This window comes from Ipomoea nil, unplaced genomic scaffold (assembly GCF_001879475.1).
Source record: "Ipomoea nil cultivar Tokyo-kokei standard unplaced genomic scaffold, Asagao_1.1 scaffold0302, whole genome shotgun sequence".
NCBI classification, from domain to species: domain Eukaryota; kingdom Viridiplantae; phylum Streptophyta; class Magnoliopsida; order Solanales; family Convolvulaceae; genus Ipomoea; species Ipomoea nil.
Window position 1 is genome coordinate 3138274 of NW_017616730.1, and position 17820 is coordinate 3156093.

At 48.7% G+C, this 17820-nt stretch overlaps 1 protein-coding gene across 1 annotated transcript; it reads right to left on the minus strand.

Moving 5' to 3' along the window:
* Nucleotides 1-4460: 4460 nt before the first annotated feature.
* LOC109163001 (cation/H(+) antiporter 24-like) lies at nucleotides 4461-8003 on the minus strand. Its single transcript, XM_019311723.1, has 3 exons — nucleotides 7507-8003; nucleotides 6317-7318; nucleotides 4461-6239 (listed from the first exon to the last, which is right to left on the minus strand). The coding sequence occupies exons 1-3, from the start codon at nucleotides 7741-7743 to the stop codon at nucleotides 5076-5078; spliced, it is 2403 nt and encodes an 800-aa protein (XP_019167268.1). The 5' UTR covers nucleotides 7744-8003; the 3' UTR covers nucleotides 4461-5075.
* Between the last annotated feature and the right edge of the window lie 9817 nt (nucleotides 8004-17820).

Genomic DNA, 17820 nt, shown 5'->3' on the forward strand with positions numbered 1-17820 from the left:
TATCTCATAAATTGTTTACCGTCATCTGCACTTAAAAATTTTGTCAGTCCCTATGAGTTTGTCTATAACAAAACTCCACCATACACTTTTCTGCGAGTGTTCGGGTGTAGTTGTTACCCCTATCTGCGGCCCTACAATCGCCATAAGATAGAGTACCGTTCTACACCCTGTGTCTTTTTAGGATATCCTACGTCTTATAGGGGGTACCGATGCATGGACCCAGTAACTGGAAAGACCTTTATTTGCCGCCATGTCAGGTTTGATGAAAGTGTGTTTCCCTATGCTTCAGGTTCACACGAGCAATGTGGGGGTACAGACACTCAGAATGGCGTGCCGTGGGCGTCAAGCCCCATAATCACACAGTCTCAAGTTGAACCGCTTAATGAGTTACCGCTGGCAGCCCAAGAGCCACCGTTAGCAATACAACATGAGCCGGTCACCAGAGTGATACCACGGCGTAGAACCCGGGTTCGGGTCCGACCACCGGCACAACCCCATGTCATGCGACTCCGGCACATGACACGAGGCACAGACGAGCCCTTTCAGGCTCTAACCGCCTCAACCGATCCAACTTGCTATACTCAGGCCGTAGCACACCCACAGTGGAGGGATGCTATGGACCAGGAATTTAATGCACTACTACATAATAATACGTGGTGTCTCACTCCGGCCAAGCCGGGTATGAATGTAGTGGGCTGCAAGTGGGTCTATCGCACCAAACGGAAGGCCGATGGTACCATCGAGCGTTACAAAGCTCGCTTGGTTGCCAAGGGGTTCAATCAAGTCGCTGGTGAGGACTTTTTTGAAACCTACAGTCCAGTGGTTAAACCGACCACGGTTCGCATATTGCTCGCTCTTGCTATATCACAGGGCTAGACTATGCGGCAACTGGATGTCCATAATGTTTTCTTAAATGGGCATCTAGCAGAAACTGTCTATATGCGACAACCACCGGGTTATGAGGATCCCACTCATCCGGATTATGTTTGCCGTTTACAGCGGTCCCTCTATGGTCTTAAACAGGCTCCACGTGCCTGGTTTAAGCGGTTACATGATTTCCTGCTGACTACAGGTTTTGTGGCGTCCAAGACTGACGTCTCCCTTTTTTACTACACACGAGGCACGTCACGGGTTTATCTACTTGTTTATGTAGATGATATCATCATGCTTGGCAACGACTCCGAATTGTTACTTTCTCTACTCAGTCAGCTATCTACTGCTTTTAAAATCCGAGATTTGGGCACTCCCACTTTCTTTATCGGTATTGAAACTGTTCCAGTAAAAGATGGTGTTATACTTTCACAACGCCGTTACATGGCCGACATCCTGACTCGTGCAGGTATGACGGATTGCAAGCCACTATCCACTCCAGCTGCAGTCACACAAGCCATATCTACGGTAACGAGTCTGTATGAGAACCCGACTCAATACCGTCGGTTAGCCGGGGCTCTCCAGTATCTGACTATCACGCGCCCGGACTTGTCTTATGCCGTGAATAGACTCTGCCAGTTCATGCAGGCTCCGACTGATGAGCACTGGGGTTTACTAAAACGGGTCCTACGGTATGTAAAGGGCACGCAAGAATACGGTATTAAGTTGTCTGCATCACCTTTTGCTGACATTCATGCTTACTCAGACTCAGACTGGGCTGGGTGTCCGATCGGTCGCAAATCCACCAGTGGTTACGCCGTGTTTCTTGGGACGAATCTAGTCTCTTAGGTCTCTCGCAAGCAACGTACTGTAGCTAGGTCCTCCACCGAGGCTGAGTACAAGGGGCTAGCCGATGTCGCAGCTGAAGTTACTTGGGTTGTGTTTCTACTTCGGGAACTTGGTCTACATTCTGGGAATCCAGCGACTTTATGGTGTGACAATTTTGGCGCCACTTATATGTGCGCTAATCCAGTGTTTCATGCTCGGACTAAGCATGTAGAGATTGACTATCACTTCGTACGGGATAAGGTAGCATCTGGGGATTTCCTGGTTAATTTTATCTCCACCAAAGATCAGTTAGCTGACGTCTTCACCAAACCGCTTCCATCAGCTCGCTTTGCTACGCTACGAGACAAGCTTAGTGTTGTGTCTACACCACCTTCAGCTTGAGGGGGAGTGTTAGTAATGTTATATTTCCCATTTATTTATTATGTAACATTATAGTTGAAATAGTCCTGTAACTAATAGCTATTGACTAGGTGTAGTTAGAAAGGACTCTAATCTGCTTTTGTATCTCCGTATCTTCTCAGAGTTTGAATTAACGATAATCTGTTTGACTCATCGTGCTTAATGTGCGTAGGGTTTGTGCTTAATATGTGTGAGGTTAGTGATTAATGTTAGTAATTGTTGAAACTTAAGGTCTGTGAGTTAATACTTAAAGTGCGTGGGGTTTGTACTTAATGTGCGTGAGGTTGTGCTTAATGTGTGTGGGTTTTGTACTTAATGTGCATGAGTTTGTGCTTAATGTCAGTAGTTGTTTAAACTTAAAGTCTGTCAGTTAATATTTAAAGTGCGTGGGTTTTGTGCTTAATGTGCGTGAGATTGTGCTTAATGTGTGTGAGTTTTGTACTTAATGTGTGTGAGTTTGTGCTTAAGATCTAACACTTAAGGTGCGTGTTTCTATCACTTAAGGTACGCCATTTTTAGCTTATGCTTCTTTCTTCCAGACACGCACGCGTTTTTTTTTTTTTTTTAATTTTAATTAATTTGAGCTGTTAATCTAAATTTGATCAACGGCTCAGATCTAACCGCACAACCGCACGGGAAGCTATTCCCACACATGAACCCTCCCTTCCATATATATATATATATATATATATATATATATATATATATATATATATATATATATATATATATGTGTGTGTGTGTGTGTGTGTGTGTGTGTGTGTGTGTGTGTGTGTGTGTGTGTGTGTGTGTGTGTGTGTGTATCAAGTGGAAGGGGAAACCAAGTATACAATAGAGACCTATTAGCTTGCTCTATACAATTGACGTCATGTAGGCAGATTGGAGGAATCATCCACCATTATATATATGTATAATATGACGTATATGCACCTACACATGTGCACTGTTTTTTTTTTTTTTTAAAGTTAGCCGCCTAGGCCGTCTAGGCGCTACTCTACCGCCCGACTACCGCCTATTGCAACCATGTGTATAACACAAAACATATTGTGTGTCTTATTTTACGAATTTATGTATTGTGTTATGAAATTATGTGCCTAAAGGACATAAATTATTTACATAAATCAGATTTGAGAATAAGTAAAATAGAAAATATGTGTATGTCATGCAGGCAGATTGGAGGAATCATCCACCATTATATATATGTATAATATGACGTATATGCATCTACACATGTGCACTGTTTTTTTTTTTTTTTAAGTTAGCCGCCTAGGCCGTCTAGGCCCTACTCTACCGCCCGACTACCGCATATTGCAACCATGTGTATAACACAAAACATATTGTGTGTCTTATTTTACGAATTTATGATTGTGTTATGAAATTATGTGCCTATAGGACATAAATTATTTACATAAATCAGATTTAAGAATAAGTAAAATAGAAAATATGTGTATGTATCTCGTGTTATGCGTTTTTGTACATCATGTTATACAATTCTGTACATTAAACGTAAGGATTCTGTACCTAAAACAATTTAAAATTTGCGTTGAAACATGAGAAATGGAAAGTTACGGAGTCTGTTAAAGCTTAAACATCAAACGACGTCGTTTTGATCCAGGGCTCACAATGTTATGTGTATTAAAGGGCATGAAGCTCCCGTGCGCTACTTACACATGGGAGTGCGTTGGAAGCCAAGTAGTGGGGGATACGTGTGTGACCAAGAATGAAGGTCGCCAGATGTCGTCCATTTGTCAACCATCTGAGAATCCTCCAACAATATAAATAGACATCATTCCCTCCCTCTAAAAGAAAAGGCATCCGCGAGTCCTGATACAAAAATTCATTTTTTACCTTCAGTTGAGACATTATGTACCTACAGTTAACAAGTATGTAAATAAATAACTTAATTCCTAACACATAATATGATAGCTACATGTACAAAATGTATCAATTATAGATACGTAATCTGATTGATAATTGCTGGCACATAATATGATAGCTACCGGTACAGAAACTATAGGTACATAATTTGTCAACTATATATACAAAATCTGAAGATTATTTTTGGATCTCCATGGTATAATTTGCCGTGATTATATCCGGTAGGCCCCCAAGATTTATCACCAATAGGCTTGCCATGCAACCTTATCGGTAACATTTTTATCTTTCTCCTCAACTTTCAAATAATGGATATTGTTAATAATGACAATTGATGGGGAATTGAAGTAAACAATTTTGTAGTGATGGAGATGTAAATGATGACTGTTCTGAGAAAAAAAAAAATTATGTTCATAAGATTATTCAAGTTTCCATTTTAGAAGTAAGAAATATGAAGGAATAGCAAATGGGTGCACCAAATCCTCCTTGTGGTTGGACTAATTAAGTCCTGTTGCCTCTTAAACCAATCTGCTTCCTCTGAACTTTAGCATCAATAAAAATTTCAGATTTTGTCTGTTATCACTATAAATACCCACTCTTTAATTTACAACACAGCACAACAACGTTACAAAAACATTATCTATCCTCAAATATAATGGAGTCTCAGAACAATGTAACACCTCTCTGAATCCATTCTGCAATGGCTTCAATTCTTGGCAAAACTTTTTGTCTGTCATGCTAACTGTCTTGGCTTCTTTAGCAAATGCAGATGTTTACCATCATTGTTTTTTGTAATGGTGCGGCCATGATGTATACTCTTTAATCCTGAGACCGACACCATACCTCTGCTAAGTTCAACCTGGTTGATCCTCCTGTTAGGAACACCATTGATGTGGCTGTTAAGCAAGAGAACCCCAAAAACTTATATGTTTTTTGGTCACGAAAATTTGGAGGCTGGGGAAAAATCCAAAATCCTATATCCTGACCCTAGTAAGCAAGTAAGAGTTGAGCAAGTTGGTTAAATTATAGTAACATTTACCATGCTTAATTAGCTTATTTGGGTAATAATGTTAAGAGAGGTACTAAAGACACCATGCTGGCAATCTCCCAATGAAAGCATTATAAGCGGGTTCGCGGGCTCTTAGAATCTGCTGTTGCACTACCAAAATAGAAGATGTACTGTCTGAATCTGAATTGGCCAAATAATCTCCTATAACACCTAATTCTTGGTTTTTGCTCCAGTCTGATAGTCCTTGTAAAACCATTGGATTTATGCCTTGTTTCCTACCAAGGATCCAGAGATCGAAGTAATCATCTTTCATTGACTGAATTGCAGCGAGGGTTTCCTCCCCATTTTTCACTACTGCCTCCCTATAAACAACTTGGTGGTTGGCTTCATTCTTCACCCAGAACCATGTGACTAGTCCATCATCTAGCTTCTTTTCCATCTCGTTGTCCCCCTGACCGTCGTGTGAGAGGAAGCGGATGACAGTGAGGGATACCTCTGGCTTGGCGGCCATCCTATCAGCACACACAAGAGCCTCGCGAGAATCAGCCCCTCCCAAGAAGAGGAAAGCAAAATGATGCATTGAGCGCCTGTTGGGGAAGTCGATGTTGTGGCTACTAGCAAAGCCCTTATCCACAAATATGGCAACTGAGCAAGGGGCGTGTGATAATACACTAGACGCCACAGATTCACCAACTGCTTCAGACTCCACCTCCACCCCTTCTCCAGTGCAGTGAAATGGCAAGATAATCATAGAAGCCTTCATCGAAAGGGCTACCTCACACACATCTTGGTACATGCTTCTCTTTGGGGATATTGATGTGTAAGAATTAATCTTGATGTTCCCCCCGCTGCTTCTACTATCCTGGAAGAGCTTCAATGCATTGTGTATGGGGTAAGATTGGTCAGTCTGCTCCTCCTGATCAACCTGATGATCTATGAAAACAGGCACAGCTCGGTCGACTAGATCAACTAGGTGTATGGCATGAACCGAGAAAGGACTATTCACCGTTGGATTGGAGACTTCAATGAGCTTGATCACCCCTGGTACATCATCCTCATCATATATGCACGTCACAATGTTCAATTCAGCATTTGGCGCAGTGTGCTGAACATTCCTTCGATTGTTCACCCTATAAGGCCTCGTTGGATCATAAAGTACACTGATCAAAGGCGTGGCTGTGCCTGTGACCACCATTGTCATCAGCACCAGCATCGAGTAAAAAGGAGGCGTTATCATCTGTATCCCTCTTGGATTAATACATAACTTTTAATTTGGAGATTTAATTAACAAGTAACGAGTGAGAGAGTACGTACCTTCCTATCCATCCAATGCATATACAGGAAAACTTCGACTTGGCCTCTGAGACTGAGAATGAGGCCGAGAGTGAGACCATCTCTTAGTGGCAAGTTCATGAAACGAGAACCCAACAGAACAGAAAGCAATTTAGTTGTATAACCAACTACACCCATTATGAACATGGGGCGCAAAATGGTCCAATGCCCACTCATGCCAAATATATCTATGAAGGATCCCGCGTATACATATGCCATTGGCATCAGAAGCTCTGTAACAAATGTCTCAGACTTTTCCACAATAGTTGCCACAATAGGGCCCTCAGGAACTGCCAATCCAAACCACAACGGCCCGTTGGCCATGGATAGTCCAAAAAAATCAGATAAAAATGCAATCACCATCACACCTAACAATATGCCAAGCACATACATCTGATCCAACTTTTTCCCTTCAGGTGTCGACTTCACTATCCAAACCATGGCCTGTCGAAGGCCTACAAAGATTGCTACCATTAAAACTAAATTCGAAACTAGAAACCACACGCCAGCCGAAACCTTGACATCCATATGTTTGGATGCATCATACGCAGTTAAGAATTGATTCCCAATAATATCGCTGATAATTACCACATTCATTGCCATCCTACCAATCTCTGAGCTAAGGAGATTGAACTCTTTGATGATGGGATAGATAACTGGAAATGTTGTTAATGCAAACTCAGAAGAAATCCCAAGAATGGAAGAAGGTTTTGCAAGCTCCTTTCCCATGGACTTTCTCATAGCTATTGCAACGAAAATATTACACGCCAAAGGAATAACAAGTGTGAAAACCGCTAAGTACCAATGCTTTCTTCCTACCTTTCTTAAAACCGTAACATCTGTCTTCACCCCAGCTAGGAAGAAGAAATAAACCGATCCAAGAAGCCCTATATTTCTTACAATATTTTGAGATCTATTTGTTAAAAACTTTGTCCGGAATATCTTGATGCGGCTCAGAGCCGATGGCCCTATAATCACACCACCCTAAAAACAGGTATGTAGACCTCCATAAGTTTATATATTATGCCTAATTATTTTGAAATATAAATTTTAAATTACAATAATAATACAATTTCTACCTGAAATTCATCAAACTCACTATATTATTATGCATACAATACAATGTATAGAATCCAGAATTTAAAGGGGAGAAAGGAGAGGCCGGAACTTACTAGGATTTCGGCGATGATTCGGGGCTGGCGGAGTGGCCTGAGAAGAAGGCGAAGGACGAGCGTGATCATCATGAACAAAGAAAGCTGTGAATAAAATAGGGGCTGGCTGTGTTGAAAAGGGTTATGGCCATAGAAGACGCTGTGGTGGAGGTTCTTTATAGTCAGCGGTTCACATACCATGAATCCCTTCTTCAGCAGCTCGCTTTGAACCGCCGGTGAGAAGCTCGTGTTCACCATTGCTCACTGCCTCGCTCCCTATGAGGAATTGAAGAATGAATCTAAGCTAAGCTATGGAGTCCCCTGCTAGCGTAGCTACGCTGTTACGTTCATCAACATCTCATCCACAGAACAGACACCTCTAGGGATTGGAAGAGAGAGAAAACCCTAAAAATATAATTTCAATTTTTTGTGCAAATTCTCCCACGATTGGACGGACTGGAGCGAAACGCTCTGCTTTGCTTTCACCCTGAGCTTCATGGCCGTTCAACTTCCATCATTTGTGTTTCTTCATCAGCTTTTTTTCATGTTACGCTGCTGCCGCGCCACACGCTCTTTACTGTGCTCTCTTTCACTGGACCGTTGGATCCAAAACCCATGGCCCCCCAATCGACCACCCGATTTAGCAATGTCAATCCATGGGCTTGGGCAGCCCAATCTATATTTATTACAGCAATTATACTATGGACCACGGTCCAAAAAGGGCACACTGTTATAGATAATAGAGTGTGTATTTTTTGGTGTGTTAATTATTAATTGAAATTACAGTGTATTTAAACTGACACTGTCTCGCGTATTATTTTTATATTATCAAATGAACCTGTAATGCAATTGAAATGAAATTGTAGCTGTGTTGAAATGAAACTCCAGTGTATACAAAATGAAACTGAATAACATTTCACATATTTGAGTGTATACCTGTAGTTATATCAAAATGATAATATAGTTGTGTTTTAATAAAACTATAGTGTATATAAAATGTTATTTATTTTCACATATTTGAGTGTATAATATCAAATGAAACTATAGACTATAGTTATATCCAAATGAAACTGTAGTTGTGTTGAAATTAAACTGCAGTGTATACAAAATGAAACTAAATAACAGAGTTATTTTTTACGGAACGGCGCAAAACGGGTACTATTTCTTTTCTGGTAGGGAATATCCCGACCGACCTAGCTTCACCACGACCGAGAAGCCTTTGTCTGTTTCTCTTTGTCTTTGCAGGTAACAGGTCGGGCTCCTTGAGAAGAACCCGGTCGGGAGTTGCCCGAGCAGCGGTGTCGACTGCCGAGTGGTAGCCCTTTGGCGAGAGAGCTGACGAAAGACACGTGGCGATTCTCTACGACGACAGACAGGGCACCCGGGAGGGCGACACGTGGTGGCTACGTGGAGGGCATGCCGAACGGCTGGAATCCTGTCCCCGGCATAGCGGCTATAAATACCCACAGTAGTTACAGTGTAAGGGACTTTTGGACGATCGATAGGTTGTTGTTAGAGAATCCCGACCGCAGTCAGTCGGCACTCAGAGCAACCAAGTAGATTGTACTTAGGGCCTTTACCGTGATCAATAAAGATATTTACTTGCTTTAATTGATCTCGTGTTGTTATATATTGCTTACGTGTAATTAGCAGTATCATTTTGGCGCCGTCCGTGGGGACCCGTGCAAGAAACCAACGTCTTGACGAGCACCCGATCATTACGTCGACATGTATCCGTGGGCACACAATAACTTTGCCGACGACCAGGCGGATGCGGCGAGCTCCTCCGACCACTATGCTACCCAACAGCAGGGTCAGACGATGGACCTCAACCTCAACCTCTCACCACCGCATCCGTCAAATGCATACCCGGCCGCCCAGCAGCCGGTGAATTACATACAACCGGGATACCCAACACCCGGTCTGCCATACCAGCAGCAGCCGATGATGTATCCCGCCCAGTATCCGTACCCGGTCCCACCTCCACCGTATGGGTATTGGCCAGGCCAACCGCTGTGCTACACTTCCCCGGTTGGTTATCCACCATATACGCCTGCTTATACAGCTCCAGCCGCCGCCCCTCCAGTACAACCGACCGCACAAGTAGAGCCGCAGCGTCAGTCCGCATCCCGGGCTCGACGCTCGGCCCATTCGCGGTTGGGGTCGGGGGGTGCTGATGCGATGGAGGCACCAGCTCAGGCCGTTCAAGCGGAGGACCCTGAAGAAGTTGCCCGAGCGGTAGCTTTTGATCGTCTTCGACCGGAGATGCGCCAGCGTTTGGGACCCCAAGACCCGAACCGCGGGCAAGAAGACGTACAAATGCAGGAAGCTAGCCACGAGGCTTCATCCGGGTATAGCGGGTCGAGATCTCACCGACGGCGACGCGCTCGGGATACAACCCAAGCCGCTCAAGCCGCCGAGCTCAATGAAACCCGAGGATTACTCTATAATCTCCAGGCGGAAGTTGCGCAGCTCAGGAATGCGTATCCTGGAACACCCCCGGTCAACCAATCGACCCTGCACCAGACGGCTTTCACAGCAGCGGTAATGGCCCAGCCTTACCCGCTTGACTTAAAGGTCTCCGGGGAGAAGAGTTATGACGGACGGGCAGATCCTGAGGCCCATGTGAATGATTTCTTCAGCAACATGATGCTGAAGGGTGTCTCGGACGCCGTGATGTGCAGAGCCTTTTACTCGACCCTCACCGGTCGGGCAGCAGAGTGGTTCCGTACCCTGCCACCGGGATCAACCGATAAATTTGAGACCCTGGCGATCAAATTTGTGAGGAAGTTCATCACTTCCAAAGTGGTGAGGAAGTCCTACATGTATCTCGAGAAGGCCAAGCAACTAGAAGGGGAAAGCTTGACCGATTTCCTCATTAAATGGAAAGCGGCGGTCGGGGAGGTCGAGCCTATGGACGATGCGACCGCCACCCACATGCTTCACATATCCCTCCGGGCGAGACATTTGTATCAGGACTTCATCCTACACCCCCCGACCACTTACGAGGAGGCCCTTCGGAGGGTCACAGACTATGCTAACGCCGGCGAGGCGAATGCCGTCAAGCGCTTGCAGGAGGTCGGCTCTTCGTCCCGCAAACCGGCCGGCCGGGCTGAACATAGGTCGGGAGATGACAATCCCCGATCCCGCACCAGGCCTGGAGAATTTACGGCCTTGAACCGATCCGCAGCGGAGGCCATGCAATACGCCCAGTCCTGCAATCTCATCAAACTCCCCCATCCCGATCGAGACGGCCCTGACAAGAGTAAGCACTGTGCTTACCATCGATGTGCTGGGCATGACACGGAGGAGTGTACCCACTTGCGCCAATTATTGGAAGATATGCTTAACAGGGGAAAATTGGACAAGTGTGTGGGGAAGAGAAAGGAAAACAAGAGGAACACCGATCGGAGGGATCATAGACGTTCCCATCACCGCTCTGATCGATCTGGGCAAGACAGAAGGGATGATCGTCATGATGACCGACGAGACCCCGACCCTCCGTCCGGTAGCCGCCCGTCCGGAAAGCCTACCATCCACGTCATTTTTGGTGAACTGGAGGATGCTTCCCGACCGCGGACTAATTGCCCGGTCGCAATAGTGGATTCCCGGGGAACTGGGAAGAGGCAGAAGATGGAACCCATAACCTTCACCCTTGAGGACCAACCTACCAGCAGTGATCACGGCATGGAGGCGCTCGTGGTCACGATTGACGTTAAGGGGACAGACGTCCAGAAGGTTATGGTTGACACGGGCAGCAGTGTAAACGTCCTATACTTGGACGTGTTTGAGAAGCTTGGCCTCGACAGGAAGGAGCTGACTCCGGTCGGTGTACCACTGTCAGGATTTACCGGGGCTCTTATTTACCCCGAGGGAAAAATAACGCTCCCGGTCGAGATCGGCACGCCTCCAAAGTCGATCCAAACGGAGCTGGAATTTGTTGTGGTCAACCTCCATTGCGTCCACAACATTATCTTGGGCCGACCCGCCATCATGAAGATCTGTGGGATAATTTCTATGCCCCACCTGTGCATGAAATTCCCCACCCCCAACGGGGTCGGCGTGGTCCGCGGCGATGTCCAATCCGCCCGGAAGTGTTACACCCGAGCAGTCAATAGACGTGACTCCGGTCCATCTTCCCGGGTGAATACCATAGCCAAAGAGGAGGCTAAGGAACGGAAGGAGCAGCCCGAGCCTTCCGAAGAAATAGAAGAAGTTCCCTTATCCGAGGATCGCCCGGATAGAAAGATCAAGATTGGCCGAGCCCTCACCCCCGAGCTTCGAGCGGAAGTTTTGGCCATACTCCGGGAGTATGCTGATATCTTTGCGTGGGGGCCCGAAGACATGCCCGGGATCGATCGGTCGGTCATCTGTCACAAATTGGCCGTCGATCCCACAGCTAAACCGGTCGTGCAAAAAACACGACACCTTTCCTCCGATCGCCGCGAGTTTGTAAGAGAAGAAGTCAAAAAGATGGCGGCGATCGAGCACATCCGTCCGGTGGTTTATCCCGAGTGGGTGGCAAATATCGTTCTTGTTCCTAAGCCCCCAGCATGGAGGATGTGCATCGATTTCACGGACCTCAACAAGGCCTGTCCGCTCGACCCGTATCCTCTTCCGAGCATTCACCAGATGGTCGACGAGACGGCCGGGGCCGAGCTAATGAGCTTCATGGATGCTTTTAAGGGATATCATCAAATTATGATGCACCATGAAGACGAAAGCAAGACAGCCTTCGTAACACCGGATGGGCTGTATTGTTACCGAGTGATGCCGTTCGGCCTCCGAAACGCAGGAGCGACCTACCAAAGGATGGTCAACATGCTCTTTGCTGATCTATTGGGCCGGACGATGGAAGCTTACATCGACGACATGCTGGTCAAGAGTCGGGTCCGATCCGACCACACTCGGGACCTTCGGGAGTGCTTCCAGATCATGAGGAAGTACCAGTTGCGGCTGAACCCGACCAAGTGCACATTCGCGGTTCAGACCGGCAAGTTCCTCGGCTATATGATGACCAAGAGAGGAATCGAGCCTAACCCGGCCAAAGTAAAAGCGATTCTGGACATGCAGCCACCTTCCACCGTTCGGGAAGTCCAGCAATTGACCGGTCGGTTGGCAGCCCTCAGCCGGTTCCTCTCCAAGCTAGCCGAGCGCGCTTTACCTTTCTTCAAGGTATTGCGGAAAGTTAATGGATTCGTCTGGGACGAAGATTGCCGAGCGGCTTTTGACGAGCTGAAGGAGTATCTCATGTCACCAATTGTGCTCTCAAAGCCCGAGCCAGGAGAAGAGCTAGACGTGTACCTCGCCGTCTCCGATCGTGCAGTAAGCGCAGTACTGTGCCGAACCGATCCGGAAGGGGTCCAGCGACCGGTGTATTATGTAAGCCACGCGCTACATGGTCCCGAGCTCCGGTACTCCCGGTTAGAGAAGGTCGTCTATGCCTTATACATTGCCGCGAAGAAGTTGGCTCCCTACTTCCAAGGTCGAGCAATTCGCGTGTTGACCGATCAGCCGATCGGGCCAGTCCTCCGAACTGCTTCATCATCAGGCCGCCTAGTCAAATGGGCGTTAATGTTGACCCAGTACGCGATCGAATACCGACCAAGACCGGCTATTAAAGGTCAAGCTCTTGCGGACTTCTTGGTTGAGTGCACCGCCCGGGATACCCGGCCTCCTGAGGTTGCGGATCCCGAGGCTGAGTGGTGGTCACTAGCTACTGATGGGTCGAGTAGCAAGAAAGGGGCAGGAGGAGGAGTGGTGGTCACGAGCCCGGAAGGATTCAAGGTCTACTTTGCTCTCATGTACCAGTTCCACCCGACCAACAACGAAGCCGAGTACGAAGCGTTCGTTAACGGCTTACAGTGCGCTCGGGACTTGGGGGCTGAGTACATCCGAGCTCAGACAGATTCCGCGCTCGTGGTCGGGCAAGTTCTCGGGGATTATGAAATCAATGGAGAACGTCTGCAGCTTTACCGAGATCTTGCCATAGAGAAGCTTGCTCAGTTCCGGGGATATACCGTCCGGCACATACCCCGATTGGATAACGCCGATGCAGATATCTTATCCAAATTAGCTCAAGACGCCCCGGAACACATGTCGAAGATAGCTCGGATCTTGGTGATCCCGAGGCATAGTATTCACCGGCTACCGGTCAATCCCATCCAACCGGCGGATGACAGTTGGATCACCGATCTGAAGGAGTACCTCGAGCACGGTCGCCTCCCAGACGACCCACAGCGTGCTCGGAAGGCCAAGCTTAGAGCCCCAAGGTTCCAAGTCTTGGACGGTCGTCTATATCGGCGATCGTATGGAGGCCCCCTCATGCGTTGCTTGACCGCATTTGAGGCCGATCTAGTTATGAAGGAACTGCACTCGGGAATTTGCTCTTCACATCAAGGAGGCCGATCCCTGGCCCGTCGTATCATGCTGATAGGCTACTATTGGCCGTCCCTCCGGCTAGACTGTGAAAAGTTAGCTCGGGAATGTGAGACGTGCCAGCTGTACGCCCGGATGCCTGGACGACCGGCAACCTTCTATCAACCGGTCACGACCGCAATTCCTTTCGCGAGGTGGGGGGTAGACATCTTGGGCCCTTTCCCTCAGCTCTCTGGCCGGAGAAAGTTTGTGATCGTCGCCATTGATTACTTCTCCAAGTGGATAGAAGCCGAGCCCTTAGCCACGATTACCTCTCAGCAATGTGCTCGCTTCCTATGGCGCAACGTGGTTTCCCGCTTTGGTGTGCCCGTGCATCTCATCAGTGACAACGGCCGTCAATTCGTAAGCCAGTATTTCCAGAACTTCTTGGCCACGATCGGGACGACTCACGTCCGGTCGTCGGTGGCTTACCCTCAGGGAAACGGTCAAGTGGAGAATGCGAACCAGACGATTTTGGAAGGTCTGAAAAAGAAGTTACACTCGGCTGGTCGTAGTTGGGCCGATGAGTTGCCATATGTCTTATGGACTTATCGGACGACCCCGAGGGAAGCTACTCTGGAGACCCCTTTCGCCCTAGTTTACGGAGCTGAAGCCCGACTCCCGATCGAGGCTTGGATCCCGACTGATCGAGAGAGAACCTACAATGCCGAGGAGAATGAACATGCTATGGCGGTGGATCTCGATGGGGTCGAAGAAAAAAGAGAGCTAGCCGCTCGGCGTATAGCCGAGTATCAGAAGCGCGTCAAGAGTTCTAAAGATGTTCGGGTCAACCCTCGTTATTTTCAGGTCGGGGACTACGTTCTAAGACGAAGGGAGGCCAGTCAACCTCTAGAGGGCGGAAAGCTAGCTCAGAACTGGGAGGGGCCGTATATCATCAGTGCGGTTGTACGCCCGGGTACATACCGATTGGAGACGACAACTGGTCGGGTAATCGAGGGGACTTGGAATTCCGAGCACCTCGTTATGTTTAGGCATTAAGCCTCTTTTTTGTAATTTTTGGACGAAGAGGGGGCTTGACCTGCGTGTAGGTCCCGGTCGTCGTTTGTAATTAAATTCCTATGTTTGTAAATATTTACTAAACCGCCTGCGAGCGGGAAGGATTAATGTATATACGATCGGTGATTGCTCGACCGTTTGCATACGGCGGCTCGATCGGTTATTTCCTATATCTCCATTGCATGCAGGTCAGCTTATCTTCCAAGCTACACCGACCGGGCGAATCTATCGACCGGTCAGATGCGCTCCACATCGGCGGACATTCGAGTCACGCCATTGATCGGGGAAGCCAGGAGCTCTCAGCACAATACCCCGATCCGTTCAACTTCTGTCCACTATCGCACCCACTCGTGCCTCGAGGGCACAATAGTGTGGGGGCTGGGACAAATGAAGTGTTGTTAGGCCCATATCGCTCGGTATATCCTGACCGTGGGGCTTGTTTTTCCAAAAAATTCGTCAGGACCTGAAGACCGGGTAAACTTGGTCGGGTAGGTCAATATCAGGACGAATCTATTTTCAAGAATTTTGACAAGGCCTGAAGATCGGATAAACCTGATCAGGTTGGCCAGTTTGATGTCGAAATCTCGGACGTACGACCGGGCTATAAAGCCATAAGGTCGGATGTCGAACGGATCGAGCAGTGCAAAGCCGGGCCAAAAGGCCACGAGGTCGAGCAATAAGGGTCGGCGTTTACACGACTAATGATAAAAATTCGAAAAGAAAGAACGAACAGTAGGAGTTTAACAAAAATAAGTTTCATTGATATAATGGAGTGCCCGGTACAAAGAAGCCTACTCTACTTCTTCATCTCCCGAGCTCCAGCAGCCGTCTCCTTCCCGCTCGGGGTGGCCGCAGATGTTCCACCGGGCTCAGCTGCTCTTTCTTTCGGAGCAAAGGGAGAGGGGCCAGGGTCAGCTAGGTCGGGAGGAAGGGCAGACAGTACGAGTTGGAGGTCGTCGCCTTCGAGGGCTTCCCCCAACCGTTTCTGGGCCTTTTCTAACATCTTCCTTTGGCCGGCCTTGAAGGCCCACCGACCAAAGGAGAGAATCAGGTCCTCCCCGACCTTGGTCCTCCGAGCAGCGGTGAGGAAGGCCGACCCGATCTGATCGTCCTTGAAGGCCGAATGGGCCAACTCCTCCGGGTTCTCCAGGCGGGTCTTCAACTCCTTGTTCTCGCCGATCGCCCGCTGGGCAACCTTCTCTGCAAGAACCCGGTCTTCCTCGCTCTTCTTTAAGGCCTTCTGGGCCTTCTCGAGCTCGGCTTGGAGCTCTTTAACCTCCAGAAGGCGACGGGCGGCCGTCTTCTTGTGGTGGTCGGCCTCCTCGGCCAGCATGGCCCGACCCTGCAGTAGTTGGGCCACTCGGGAGATCTGCAAAGGCAAAACAGTCGGGGTTAGCCCGGTCGAAGGCACTTGCACAAAAAATGGATGGCTAAAAAGGCTTACCTCGGCCAGATCATAGCCGATCCTCTCGGCTACCTGTGTGGGGGTCATCTTCCCCAGATCTTCCTTGGCCCGCCCGGCATTGCCAATCCGGGCCAATATGGACGAAGCGTCCTTATCTCGCCCGGCCGGAGGGCTCGGGCTGCGTTGTTCACGGCGGCGTTTTATGCCGCCCACCTCCTTCACGCCCTGCTCGGGCACCTTCTCCTTTCCCCGGGCGACTTCCACCCGGGTGACCAGGACGTCGGAGGGCTCGACGATAAAGCCCTCGCCCGTCGTCACGGTCGAGGTACTTAATGGTCGGGCCGAGGGGATCTCCTTCTCCCCGGCTGGCTTCGCCTTGGTCTTCTTCTTGCCGCCAAGGGAGATCTTGGCGGGCGGGGGAAGGGGGGCCTCTTCATCACCGAAGTCTGCCATAGCTGCAAAACAAAGAGATCGTTAGTGTGATCAAGGCATAAAGATAAGTCGGGAGGGTTAGCTCGAGTTAAAACCTTTCTTCGTTCGCCTCGATGGTTTGGCGACCGTCACGCCCATCGGCACGGGCAGATATTTCTCCTGTAGCTCGTATGTGGGGGGCGGGAGTTTAGCCGCCTCGAGACTTTCAGCCGTCCGGAAGATTGTGTATTCGTGCAGCTCGCTTGAGATCCGGCTGACCGTCTCCCTGAGCGCTTGCGTCTCGACCGGCACCACTTGTTTCCGAAAATGGGTGCTCCAAGCGCGGTCAACCGGGAGGATCCAGGGGTCGTATTTGAGGGAGAAAATCCTGTTCTTCCACCCCCTGTTGTTCCCGGGCAAGCCATTGATTGCGCACATATCGGCTCGGGATTGCAGCATTAGGAACCCGCCCCCATAGTTGCCCGGGAGAACTTTGACCTGGTAGATGAAGTTGAACAGCTCCATCGTGCAGGCGGCTTCATGCCGAGCGCATATCTGCGGAAAGCAGGCGATGATCCGGTGCGCATTGGGGCAGATCTGGGCCGGGACGACCCGGTAGTAGGCCAAGAAGGCATTCAGGAGGGGGGTGAAGGTAATGGCGATCGGGGCCATCAGGGAGTCGTAGTGCATCCCGATCCATTTGCCCCGATGCCGATCGATGACATTCCCTAACTGCCGGCTCGTGTCAAATTCTACCCGACCCACGAGCCTTTCGGCAATCCTAGCCGCCTCGCCCTTGGTTAACTGACTCATTTGTTGTTCGACATTCTCGCTGTTCAAGAATTCGAACTCCGCTGCGGCTGGGGCGGCCGGCCCGGCCGTGTCTTCTTCGGCCGGCTCGGGAGCAGGACTCGGGTGGTCCCCAACCACCCGGGTGGGCGTTTCCCTAACGCCTTCGGGCGGAGATCCTTGTCTCCCCGATGTGGTTCCTTCTTCTTCTTCTTCGCTGGAGCTCCCCGATCCGCTTGAGCTAGAGCTCGACGACCCGGATGAGCTGGGCGACGTGTCTTGTGCGGCGGCCTGCT